Source organism: Athene noctua, chromosome 11 (assembly GCF_965140245.1).
Source record: "Athene noctua chromosome 11, bAthNoc1.hap1.1, whole genome shotgun sequence".
In the NCBI taxonomy this organism is placed as follows: Eukaryota; Metazoa; Chordata; class Aves; order Strigiformes; family Strigidae; genus Athene; species Athene noctua.
In genome coordinates this window covers 12,851,489-12,864,370 of record NC_134047.1, presented here as the reverse complement: position 1 = coordinate 12,864,370, position 12,882 = coordinate 12,851,489, and the positions used below count along the sequence as shown (strand labels likewise).

At 46.6% G+C, this 12,882-nt stretch overlaps 1 protein-coding gene across 1 annotated transcript in view; it reads right to left on the bottom strand.

Annotated features, from left to right (window-relative positions):
- The window catches only part of LOC141964761 (exocyst complex component 1-like), a 36,560-nt gene extending 31,489 nt beyond the window's left edge, over positions 1–5,071 (bottom strand). The window contains exon 1 of the mRNA XM_074915462.1: positions 4,969–5,071. Within this exon, the coding sequence (XP_074771563.1) occupies positions 4,969–5,071 (103 nt within the window). The remainder of the gene's footprint in view (positions 1–4,968) is intronic.
- Between the last annotated feature and the right edge of the window lie 7,811 nt (positions 5,072–12,882).

The window sequence follows — 12,882 nt, the reverse complement described above, 5'->3', positions numbered from 1 at the left end:
CTCACTAATTCGTTTATAATAGCACTTGAGCAACAGCTATATGAAAATGATTGAAAGCCAAAGTAATAGAGGGCTCACTGCTCCCTGATAAGTTAATGCAGAAAGCACAATACTTTCCACAAATGTAATTGAAAAGCTGTCTGTAGCAGAGCCAGTTAACCCCCCTGTTTTCTAGACACAACCTGTAAGACTTGAAGATCTCAGTGAAACCTTCCTGAAATTTTCACAGAAGTGCACATCACCCATCCAGACAGCTGACAGCAAGGAAGAGAGTGTTAGTGAAAGGAAGAACATTCAAAGACTTTACCAGCCGTGTCTCGCTGAGGATAAATTGCAGGATTTCAGTCACAAGAAGCCTTAGAACAGGAAACAGTTTGCTGGTAAAATGAAAGCTTTAAGAGAAAAACAGGAAGCCTAAAGAACCTGAGTGAAGCTGCCAGCTTGAGGTCAGGGCAGGAAATCCCTCGTGCAAACGCTGCAGGGACCAGGTGCAGCTGAGAGCAAGCAATGCATCGGAGCAGCTGGAGATGAAATGGGGTTTGACTAAAAGCAAAGCAAGGTATTATAAAATTGCCCTCCATTTCCTCTTTGTTTCACTAAAGAGAGTCCAAGTGCTGAACAGAGAACAACTGTGGTTCAGCGTCTAGTCAGATGTTGTCCCCCTAGTCCTTCTCCTTTAACAAAGGGTCTCAGAAGCCTAGAGAGATTTAGGAGTCAGACCAGATGCTAATGGCATGGTACATGCCCTCGTTAAGCAAAATGCATAATCATGATAATTTAGCTTTAAGCATAAAGTAAACTTCATGCTGTTTCCTTGTAACCTTGTAATACACTTTAGTATTAATCAAAAGCCAGGTCCTGTTGAAGCCAAAGGACCATGGGCATTTGGGTACAGACACTGGTGTGAGTGCTGTCCCACAAATAACAGATCTGTGCTGGAGCCAAAAGCAATAATCCAGAGAGGAGCCAGAGTCAGGAGCTAGGAATGAGGATTTGGAGAGTGCAGGGAGAACAGTCTCAACATCTGGCTGTGGGGCAGCAGGACAGTAGCTGTGAATGGTGCCTCAAGGATCACTCTCACAGCCCACGTGGAAGGGTTGGTTCTTCCATCCCTCCTTTGTGGTCCTCAGGTGGGCAGGAAGCTTGATTGATATACTCTTTTGGCAGAAATATTTTAGGGAAATGAGAGCTCTATTTTTGCCTAATTGCTGGAACTTTCACGGCCATAACCTGGGGACGGAATGCTCTGGTCCTAGCTCATGTGGGTGTCAGCCTTGGCTTCAGGAATGGTGCCAGTGCAGAAATCTCAATCTTGAATGTATCTAGGGCTTGAACCACTGACATCTTTGAGGGTAACAAAGGTAATCTGGCTTTCAGCTGGTGCCAGGAACTGCCTGGGAACCATGTGCCTGGAGTTGAATTGCACAGGGTGATCTTAGCCAGGAGGAAAACAGACAGACCCATCTCTGGTGCAGCCTGTGTACTGCCTTCATATTTAGCTTCAGAATCATCATTTAGCTTCATCAATCTGCAGCCCCGAATGGGCCATGTTTTCACTGAGGAATCGCGATCATTCACTGAAAAGCTCTATCCCAGACCCCTGCACCAGCTTATATGTTTTGATGCCATTGACATATACCTGTGCCGTACTTCTCTGCCTCAGCATGAATCTAAACTGGCAAAATGAGGGCTTAAAAAGCAACAGTCACTGGGAAGTGGCAATGGTTTAACTGAACTGTTCATTTACCAGGTGTTGACAGGTACAGGGGACACTGCGAGTCACAGCCCGCCATGAACTATGGTCATTTCTCCTTCTCCAGCATGTTACAGTGGGGCCATGGCTGAACACTGGTTAGGTCAGTGAGGTTCTGTAGACTCCATGTCATGTCTGGCTGCCAAAGATGGCTGAGTAAAGCTGTGTCTACATGCCTGATATGTTTGGTGCCTTGGAAAAACAACATTTAATTTTTGAGCTTCAAGGACATCATGTGCACTCTGGAAGGTAAATTCGATGGGGCAAGCATTATGGAAGAGAGAAAAATACGATCACACCACAGCAGGACTGCATTAACACAGTATCATTTACTGCAAAACAGTGAAGATGCTATGCCAGGCCTTCCATTCATGACTTCATATTATTTCCATAAACTTGGTCTTAACCTCTACTTGCTCACACAGCGGATTTTCTTCTCTTCCAGCCAGCTGCACATGCCTTCATTATCATTCATAGGCACTACAGGAGCACAAGGGGGGAAATGCTTCCCTTGCACAAACACAGTTGAGGAGAATAACTCATCCAGATGCCAGCCTGGCACACAAGCACCAGTTCCACTGGGAGCAGGGAGGGTTTTTTAAGAACATCCTGCGTGGCTAAAAGAAAAATTCAGGAATGAAACAGGAAAGAATGAGTTACTGTAGGATTTCTGGCTTTACTCACACAGTCCCAGGAGCTCACAGAAAGCTGCTCTGTAGCACTGCAGTCTCAGGCACCAGCACCTGAACAGATCATTCCCCTGGATTATTTCCCTCAAGTCTCACAGCTGCTGTAGACACTGAGGAATCAAAGTTTTTTATTTTAAGCAGAGGGTACATCTAGCTTTGTGAAGGCTGGGGAAGAAAAAAAGCCCAACAAACCTTGAAAAAGCCAGCCGTTGCTGGCATGTGTTTCCCTGCCCGCATCTGCAAACAGGATGAAGCAGCTGTAAGAGTGATGCAAACAACCAATTAATCTCAATTGCTGCAAACTCATAATCCTAATGAAATACTTTTAAAAATACAGGGGTGTTTTTAGCAGTTTTCATGCAAATAGAAATTAGGAAATTGCATGTACAAATGAGCTAATAAAGAAAAGGGAAATACAAGTGTGGAAATACAGTGTGCCTTGTATTAATTTTTCCACCCAATTCCAAATGCAGTAATAAATTGATTATTTTAACATTCAGGCTGGAGGAATCAAAACTATACACAATTTGGAGTGTCTGATTGCTGTTCCCTGTCTGAGATTAACAATCTGCAGTAGTTTGCTTTTCTCTTCCTTCCCTAAACAGGGAACAGAAAGCTGGTTTTGCCGCAGGGCACAGCAGAGAATCTAAGCTATTTAATTTTCTGCTGCGGGGACTTGTAGTCATCATTTGATGTCAAACCCTATTTTTGGTGCTTAAACAGCCTGCATTCCCAGAATACCTAGCCATTTCAATGTTTAATGGACGGCTCCTGCCATTGCCCCTAAAAAAGAGGTGGCAACCAGCACTTCTCAGGAAGGACTTGCTCTGGACCATTAGATGACCAGATATGCATGGACAGTGCCACTCCAAAACATGAACAGGGGGTCGCAATCCTTCTGCTTGCTCCTACTATGGATTTTCTTCAGCCTCCTTGCTGCCCATGAAGAAAAAAATATCCCCTTTGCCTTGCACCAGCAGCAGTTTGGGACATACCCACTAGGCACACAGGTGCTGCCCTGTACCAGGAGGGGGGGCTGGAGCCCAGTTAAACCACAGAAGAATGGGGAATGGCTTAGTACAGGCAAAAAGAGAATTTTCCCAGTAAGTCAAGACTGAGGTAACAGTGATAGATTAGGGCAAGGAAAATGCAAGACAAAGGGAGTTGCCTTGTCCTTGTCCTTATTGTGACTCCACATGTTTAATGTCTGGAGGCAGTTGAAACTCGTGTTGAAGGGCAAGCAGCAATTCTGGTGTACACTGGACACTGTTTTCTGCCGTCTCCTTTTCCCAGAAAACTGTTCCCAGCGGGAGAGCTTCTCCTCTGTGCTCAGCATGGTTTTTCCTGCTACTGCCTCAGCCCCACTGCAGGGTCTGCCTGATCCTGGTGATCCTGCTGGCAGTTGAAGGCTGGATCCTTCCCTCCATAAAACAGATAGTCCAGGTTGTGGTTTCTCATTCCTCTGATGCCAGGCTGTGTGCAAACCAAGGAGGGAGGGAAGGGAAAAAATGCCATGCCTCAGAGCATTCTAAAGGCTGCTGCAAATTACATGAGCTACAGAAATCCCACAGTGAGCTCTACACCTCTCTCTCCTTGCCCAGGTCTCCCCCTGCCCTTGCCCCAGCTTTCCTGCCTCAACTTATGGCTGATCCTTTTTTCTGTCTTCTTAAACAGAGACATTGGGCAGAAGAGGACCGAGTGTCAGGGGGCTACATCGACCACACCTGGGATCACCCCATTTTCCTTGCCAGGTGAAAACCTCAGCTGCTCTTTCCTTTCATGCTGCCCAGAAGCTTTGCAAAGGTCAAGTATCTAGACTTTATGGTATGGATTTTCCTTGTCAGTTCCTTCTCTGACCTCTTCAAGGAGATTAGGATGGATTGGATTGGCATGTTTTATTTCTGGTTAAAGTCTCCTGGCCTCTTCTTGTCAAGCATTTCTCTCTGTCCTGTCCCATCAGCCAGTGCATGGAAAGTCCCTGCTCCCTAGGACCAAAATTATCCCAGTTGCAGCAGAGTATCTGCCTCACACCTTCTTCTTATTGAGACAGACAGCAGTGGGCTGAGCAACCCTCTGAAATCACCTTGATGCTACGAAAGGTGGCCCCGTGTTGCCATATGCTCAGATGTGGCTTTTGTCAAGAGAAGCAACTGCTTCCTGAAAATGAACAAGACAGGCACGAGACCAAGGTCATCTCCCTCCTACCTGTGTCTCACATCTTCTGATCTGCTTTTGTTGCCACTTCTTAAACTCAGTGAGAGATGAGGAAATATGGTGCAGTGTTCTGGTTCAAAAATTAGCGTCTCCTCCTTCTCAATTCTTTTAGTATTGTGGGCACTGGTCATGGAGACGTCATCATTTGTCCAAAGTTACTGCTACAGATTTGCCAGCCAGTTGTCTCCAGTCCTCCACACAGTGATCTCATTTTTAGATGGGTAGCACTGATGTAAAACTGGAATAAGCCCTGTGGTCAGCCACTAACAGGGTAGGTTACCTTTGCCAAGTAACAGCTCTGCTGAAGCTCACCTTTCTGCTGAGGTCTGGCTGGGGTTATGGCCTGTTGCCTTGAGATGGTGTCAGACTGAGGGGATTTTCCAGAGTCCTTACTCAGCTTCCCAGCTAGTCTCATGGCCCCATCAGATCTTCTTCTTCAACTTTCCAAGTTCTTCAGCAACAGGGCTTCCCTCTCTCATGCACTTTGCTCTCCCTCTTGCACCAGTGTTGCTCAGCAGTTTGGGAACCCAGTAGGAATACCAAGGATTTCACCCATGCCAGGGTCAAATCGCGGCTGGTTTGGCCCATCTTCCTCCTTCCCAGGGAAAGTACTTGGAAGCAAGGTGTGCTAGAACATGATCTTTGATGTTGTGTTGAAGGATGAGAGCTGGCTTATGGATGTAGAGGAAAGATGAGAACTGAACAAACAATTTACTTGATGACTTCCCCTTTTTTCCCTTTCCTCTACCCAGGACGAAACCATAAGCATTTCAAGAGATTCACATCCTTAATTTCTTCGATGAGTCTTTTGCAGCTGCAGATGATCAGCAGTGTAACACTGCTCCTGTCTCTGATCAGTGCTTGAGAGCATTGCGAATGTGCCCCAGGCCGTGTCTGGCTGAGGCTCTGCAAAGTACCAGATGTCAACGGTAAAGCACCAAAGATATTCTCAAAGCCTCTGTCAAAACACGTGCATAGGGTAGGAGGAATTAAAATTGCAGAGGCAGCTGCAGAGCTGGACTTTCTTAGCTTTGCAGTGCTCCGCTTTGTAAACTCAGTAGCTGTCTTGATTCTCTATAGATTTGGAAGTGAGAGGGAAAAGACGGGAGGAACAAAGGAGCTAAAGGGTCGCCTGCAAGAGTATGATGTTTCAGCACCCCTGGCTCCCATCATTTGTGATTAGTCAGGAGGGACCTGCCCTGCTACACAGCAGGGTGAACTTTGAATCTCAACATGCCCCAGACCTCCCAAGTTAATTTGGACAAGAGTTTTCACTGCTTCATTGTGCCATGAAGCTGCAAGCTGCTGGGGATGGTGTGTGCATGTGTGTATGTGTGCATGTGTGCAGTTTTTAGGTATATGGACCAGACCCAGCACATGGTAATCTCCATGGCCTGAGATGAGCTGTTTGTCACCTGCCTGCTGGCCTTCACTCCTGACCCACCAGACTGTGGTGACTTCAGTGACTACATCATACAGACAGGCATGGGTGTGCCTATCCATCTTCTTAGTAAGACAGTACTATTTAAACGTAAAGTAGTATGATTAATAAAACATAATGCCTTGTTTTCCCCCACTGTTTTCACCTCCTGTGCTCTCTTCTCACATTTTTGCTGGGCTGATGGTTTTCTTACATGCCCTAGATAACTCATTGAGTTTCATCTTCACTGCTCTTTCCACCCGCCTGGTCTTCTTTCATTTTTTATGAAGACTCTTTCTTGCTCTGCTAACATGCTCTTAATCTCACTGGTAAATCAAGGTGGCTGTTTGTCTTTAGCTCTCTATTTGCTTTCCTGAACACGAAGATAAATCTAGGCACTGCGCTGGAGCTAGATCAACAAGAAAGTGGATTTCTTCTCTCTTCCCTTCCCATTCGTAGTTGTGCACAGCTGGCAATAAGCTGTGTTTGAGATCTAAGAATGCTCCATTTTCTGGGGTAAAACTGATAAAACAAATAGAAAGACTGAGAAATGACCTCTCCCAGGCTCTTCTGAGGGAAACCACACTGCAGAAAGCTCTGAGACACAAGGTTACTCCAAAAGCCCAAACTGGGGTCAGTGCAAAGGCTCCCATTAACTTCATCTGATGTTCTGAGATTTATGAACTCTGTATCTTTTCCAGGCCTTTCTGATGATCTCTCCAGTCACTGGATTAGGACCAGGATTATAAAGAGGCCCACATTTCTGGTGGCTTCCTTGTGGACTACAACATGCTGTGTAGTAATAGCCTGCAGCCTGCTAGAAATAGGAAATCAGGTCATGAACTATCTTCTCTCCCAGTCCAGCATTGGAAGAGATGAGGAATGAGGCATAGCCACGTGTCTCTATCTCATTCTGTCTCTGATCCCTGAAATGATGGCTGCAGGTAGCAGTGTCCAAGTGGGATATGGGTGTCCAGACCTAGAAAAGTGGGTCTCTGTACAGCCAGCTGCTCTGCCCAGGGTTGGTCCTGCAAACATGCCATATGCCTGGTGCAGCTGTGCCCTGTCATCTTTCCCATGGAGGAATTACATGTGGGGTTAAAGGAAAAAAACCCCACCAAACCAGCATTTTTATCTGTGTTCAGAGTAGTTTCATATGTCTGGAAAGGATATAGCAGTATAATCAAGATTTATGAAAGAAAGAAAATATTTTAGAAGAGGCCATTTGTTCTGTTCTATATCCCATAAAAATCTCCAGAAGTTATTTGTCGGTTGATGTGGCAGCAACACTCAGCACTGCAGCTTGGGAACAAAAGGCTATTCTGCGACTGAAGAAACAAAGCATTAAAAGACACAAAGCAACATCTTTTTAGGACACATATAATTGCCCCGGGGAACTCGCTGCCTCAGGATTCTAATTAGGCAAATGGCTCCACAGTATACAAAAACTGATCTGAGTGTACCTAAAGATAGCCCAGGAGAGCTGGAATCGGTGGCCATGATCCAGGCATGGGTAGCCTCTTCTCTGGAAGATCATCACATCAATGTACGTTCTGATCTAGCACAGGAAAATAGAGTACCATGGTGGTACAGCACCCAGGTTTTGCTGCTGGTAGAGAAAATAAATCAGGTTAAGTGAGGCACTGGTTCGTTATGGGGAGGAGTAGGGATGTATTTTGCCCCACGTCCTTTAATGTCAAATTCCTGAAGGATTATTTTTGATTCCTACAGGTTTCTTGCTTTGCAGCTGGAAAGCAAAGACACACAGGGATGTGGGGAAGCTGCAGGATTTGGGACTTTCCATCCTGAAGGCAATGTAGTTAATGCCCTGCTCTGCCTGGAGGATTAGCCCTGGCCCCATCCCAGATGCTTGGGGGGCTCTTTCGCCCCCAGAGTAGTCCTGGGGTGCTCCGATCTGGTCTCTGGCTCCATTTACCATATCAGTGAGGGCAGAGGCAGAGGAGGGCTGAGGCACTCAGCTGGGACAGTGTGGGAAATTTATTTTTGCTGTGTGATTCATAGACCAGCCCGCTTGGCATCTCCACCACTAACCCTTCCCTCTCTGCACAAGGTCCTGATGCTGAAGGGACCCTCACGGTTCTCTGTGAGCAGACCTTGGTGAGTGCTTGAGTAGACCCCCATGTCACTAGTGAGTGGAAGGACTGCACATCCTCATCCTCCCCCGGCATGTGTGTTTTTAGGGGATGCTTGCAGAGAGCCGATGACGGCAGAGATCCCACTAGAGGGTGCTGCCCAACTCTGCTGGGAAACACCAAAAGGCTCTGCCTGCTCCTGGATCTCCAAACATCCTGATAGCTCTTGGTGCCTTATTTCCCTTCAAGACCTCGCTGTCTTCCCTTTCCTCCCGATTTATCTCCAGCACAATGAGCGCTGTATCGCTGCTATAGATTGTCACTGGCAGCAGGACAAATAAGCCCACATTTAGTTTATGGACCCACTTTTTCTTTTTTTTTTCTTTTTCCCCTTGAGTAAACATGAACAATAAACCAAGAGAGTTCAAGCGAGAAAAGGAGATTACAGGGCAGCCATGTGCTCAACTCACTTTGCATCCAGCAAAATGAGAGCCTGTCACACAGCTGACGTTGAGAGGTTTCTTCCCCACCTCAGTGATCTATAGCAGTACCAAATAGCAACAGGAAGGCAGTTGCCCATCTCTGGACCATCTTAGAAGACAGACTTGTAGGCCCTAAATGTCTCTCATGACCTGCAAGACCTACATGGATGTCCTCAGGGGAGGTGAGGGGAGCCTGCCTTGTGTCTCTCTTCCTCCCAGTTCATAGCACTTCTCTTCCCTAAGGCACCACCAGGCACCCTTCATGGCAAATGATGCCCTGAATGGGTGCCTGGGTACATGGCCAGCCAGAGTCCAGGGTTGTACAGAGAGTGGGATGTCGACATCCTACTTGTGCAATATCTCTTTGGAAGATAAACTGCACATCGACACTAAATTCCCATCTGCAAAACCTGCAGCAACAGGGAGTGAAACGTACATACTACTCATTTGACAGGAATGCCCTTTGAAAATGCTGTTACAAATAAGCTGATTTAAAGTCAAACTTTCTGTTCCTCCAGGCAGCTTCTGCCTTGGGGATGCTTTTGTCAGTGGTCTGTGAGCATATAGCAGTGGCTGCATTCCTGAGCAGGAAAAAACAGCCAGTTTTTAACCTGTCATTAATATAACACTAATGGAGCCAGTGCAAGTGATGTGGAGGAGTAACTGCTCTCCAGCAGCTCCTTGCCCCAGATCTTCTAAAAGCTGGTGCCCCTTGCAGCTAAGACATGGGCTGCTCGGAGCCTGTACTGACTCAAAATATTTTATTCAGCCCTGAAACAGTTTGGGAGAGTAGTGAGGACACACATATCAGACTACTGCCAGAAGAGTGGCAGATAAATTGCACCACAGGAGTTTCAGCTGAATCCAGAATGGCTCAGGCATGTCAGTCCCACCATCCCAGCCCAAGGGACCCACTTTCCATCAAAAGACAAAGACCTCAGCTCATAAGGAGTCTCAAAATATCCAGCCGAGTAGACTGTCTCCAGCACTGGCCAGGGCTACTTGCCTCAAAAATGGTAAAAGAATAGGGCAAGCATTTCCCTGTATACCCAGAGAAAATCCCTAGTGAGCTCCAGTTTAAGGATTTCCTAATCAACAGCCTCTTCTTCTGTCATGGATCCTTCTCCCATGAACTTCTCATGTTGGTCTCTGACACCAAATGTATTTTCAGCCTCCACACTACCCTCTAGCAAGGCTCCCACAGCCTGAAGACACACTCTCAATATTTAACTTGTTTTGTTTGGCTGAAAGCTGCCACCTGCCAGGTTTCCTCTAGAGATGGAGCTTTTATCCTGGCTCTTACCAGACGTGGGGGAGACCACACACCCAGGCTTCTCCAGGGCTTTCAGAGACACTGGGTTGCTGTCCTCATCCTGGTAGTTATTGCTGAAATAAGCATCGAGTCCAGCTGTTGGCCACTGGCAGTTTTTAATCAGACGCTTGTAGAGTATTTGGGGCAGATCCTGCGCTCCGCTGCCCAGGGACTCAGGAGCTATGCCACGCTGAGGGCTGTCTGCTCCAGCCTGATGCCATGCTACTGACAACAGCAGCACTGGGATCCCAGGGACTGCTCTGGACCTGCAGGATATACACATCCTAATACATGCCCTTCACTGCTGGCTGCTTTTTTTAAAACCACCTTTGTATTTCTCCTGTATTTTAGAGACAGCAAGGTGAGAGCATGGATGTGCAGGGGCTGATGCAAATACTCCAGCTGTGACCCAGGGTGTTTCCCAGTTAAACAATCACTCCCTCTGCACAGCAGCTGCACTAAAAGATAACATCTACCTTAAAACTACTTAATGGGAAAATGAGTTTCATCCTTCTCCACTTACATGAAAAATTCAACATTTCATCCACAGAGTATTTCTTCTGCTCATTAAGCTGGCGTTAAGCTTTGACAGAAGCTGGTTTGCCATTTGCTGACAGTAGGTCCGTGCAATGCCAGAGGGCAATAAACTGTGCCATCAGCATTGCTGTGGGTCGGATGCAATGCCAAGCCTTTATTGGCAGCAAGGGATGAGCTTTATGAAAGAAGAGGTAATGAAGGGTAAAGGGTGAGGGGAGGAGGAGAGTCCTGTGGCTCAGGTGGTGGCCTCAGGCCATTTTCTGAGGTGGCTGGGAGTTTTCCAAGAAAATAGAAATACTGACTCACGGACACTGAAGCTTTTTTGTTGGAGCAGCAGTTTTGAGGGACATCTCCCTGCTGAAGTGGTCTTGGGTTCAAAGTGGAAGAACTGCTCAAGAGTAGCACCTGCCACCCTTACACAGCCAGTCCCTTGGCAGGTTGGACCTGACAAAGACTCACATACCTGTAGAAGAGCCAGGTCTAGGTCCTTACCAGGCTTGGTTCACATCAAAGACTGAAACATGTAGGCTGTGAAGGTCTTTTATTTTGTGCATGGAAAAACTCCAAAACACCTCGGCTTCTGCTCAGTGCCGAACTGCAGAGTTTCTGAATCTCAGTTATGTCTTTTGCAATACATTTCCTTCCTCTTCGTCACCACTGCTTTTGTGACCATGAAGAAATCATTCACCTCTGTGACCTGGATCCTCATTTGTAGTATGAGGACACGAATTCCAATTGTCCATTTAGGCTGTAGTCACTCTGAAACAGAAATTAATATTTGTGAGGGAGGTAAGCACTGCTTTGAGATGGGTGAGAGGAGACTAGACTTCACAGAACGGGGACAGAGAAAGGGCATGTCAGGAGTTAGATCACCAGCAAAAAGATGATGGAGGGTAGAGCCATATGTTACAGACAGATGTGTTGCAGGGTAATTACAGTGAGCTTCTTTACATTCCTGTCTCTGATCTTATGTCTACTCAGCATTTTTTCATGCTTCCTTAGCCACAGTTCTGTGGCCTTAACAGCTGTTGTGCTTTTGGCCCAGCGCCTGATGCACTCCTCTGGAGGGGGATGCAATCAAGTGTGTTTCTCCTCAAACTCCTTTAAATATTATGAGTGTCAACTTGCTTCTGCCTGAATGACACTTTTGATGCTCAGAAGGAGGGAAGTAATAAGAAAAAGACAAAATATTATTTCCAGCCAGAGCTGTGGAGTGGGCCTGTTGCAGATGCAGGAGAGATGCTGGCATCTTTGGTGTCCATCTCCTGAGTCCTCTCCCAGCCGTCCTGCAGACTGCCAGTGGGATCTCTGGGAAGTTGCTTGCTCTGTGAATGGTGACCCCACTTCCTTGTTTGCAAGGACAAAAGAAGTTGCTCACCTGTGTTTGGAAAACACTGGCCTTTTTTTGATGGAAAATGTTAAACATCATCATTATTTGTAGCGGATTTTTCCAGCACTGCTAGTGAGCGGGTTGCCTAGCATTGCCATGGCATCATTTCTGGCAAAAATTTAAGCTAAACACATGGCAGGGCTGGCAGCTGAGCATTTCAAGCAGGTAATGTGAGAGTAAAGTCTGAGTCACCTATTCTTAGCAGTAGCATGACCATTGCTGTCACTGTGCTCTCTATGGAAACACAATGGCAAGTAGGAGATGCCAGGCAACAAATACTTTCATATTTTCAATGGATTGCTTTGGGTTTTTTCTAGTTAAATCCACTTGTAAAACAGCTCTTAAGTGGCATTTTACTAAGGGGGGGTAAGCTAAGTTTACATGGCAAAAGGGTGAATTAAAACAGAGATCGGGCTTGAGTGAGGTGAGACTTTGTGTTCTTCAGCATCTTCTCCACCCAGGCTTGCAGAGAGGGTCTGTGCTATGGAAAACAAGACACCTAGATTCCTCCATGAAGCATACTATGAGGTTTCAGGGCGAAACCACCTACCTTTGGGACAGAGCTGTGACCCTCGCATCCCCTTTTGCTCTCTGCTTGTGCTCAGGGTGGGAAGGCAGAAGAGCAACCACAGCTCCCCCATGGTTCAGCTTCACAGAGAAGGGAAGCTGATGTTTTGGCTCCATCTTGGCTCCCTTTGGAGATTTGTTGGTGGTGAACTGCACTTCTGGAAGATTCACAGGGGACAGCATGTCTTGCTCTGACAGCAGAGCCTGTGTGCATGGGCTGGTGGATGAAACATCTGCCATCAGTGGGGATGCAGAAGTATCCTGTGGGTGAGTCCTGCTGTCTGAGATACCCATCTCAATTACAAAGACACCAGTCAATTAAAAAGAGATGCCACTAGATTAAAAAAGGCAATAAACCCCAGGCCACTCCTTGGAATGTTTCAGGAGATAGTCACTCCAGACATGATAAACACCCCCAGAGAGAA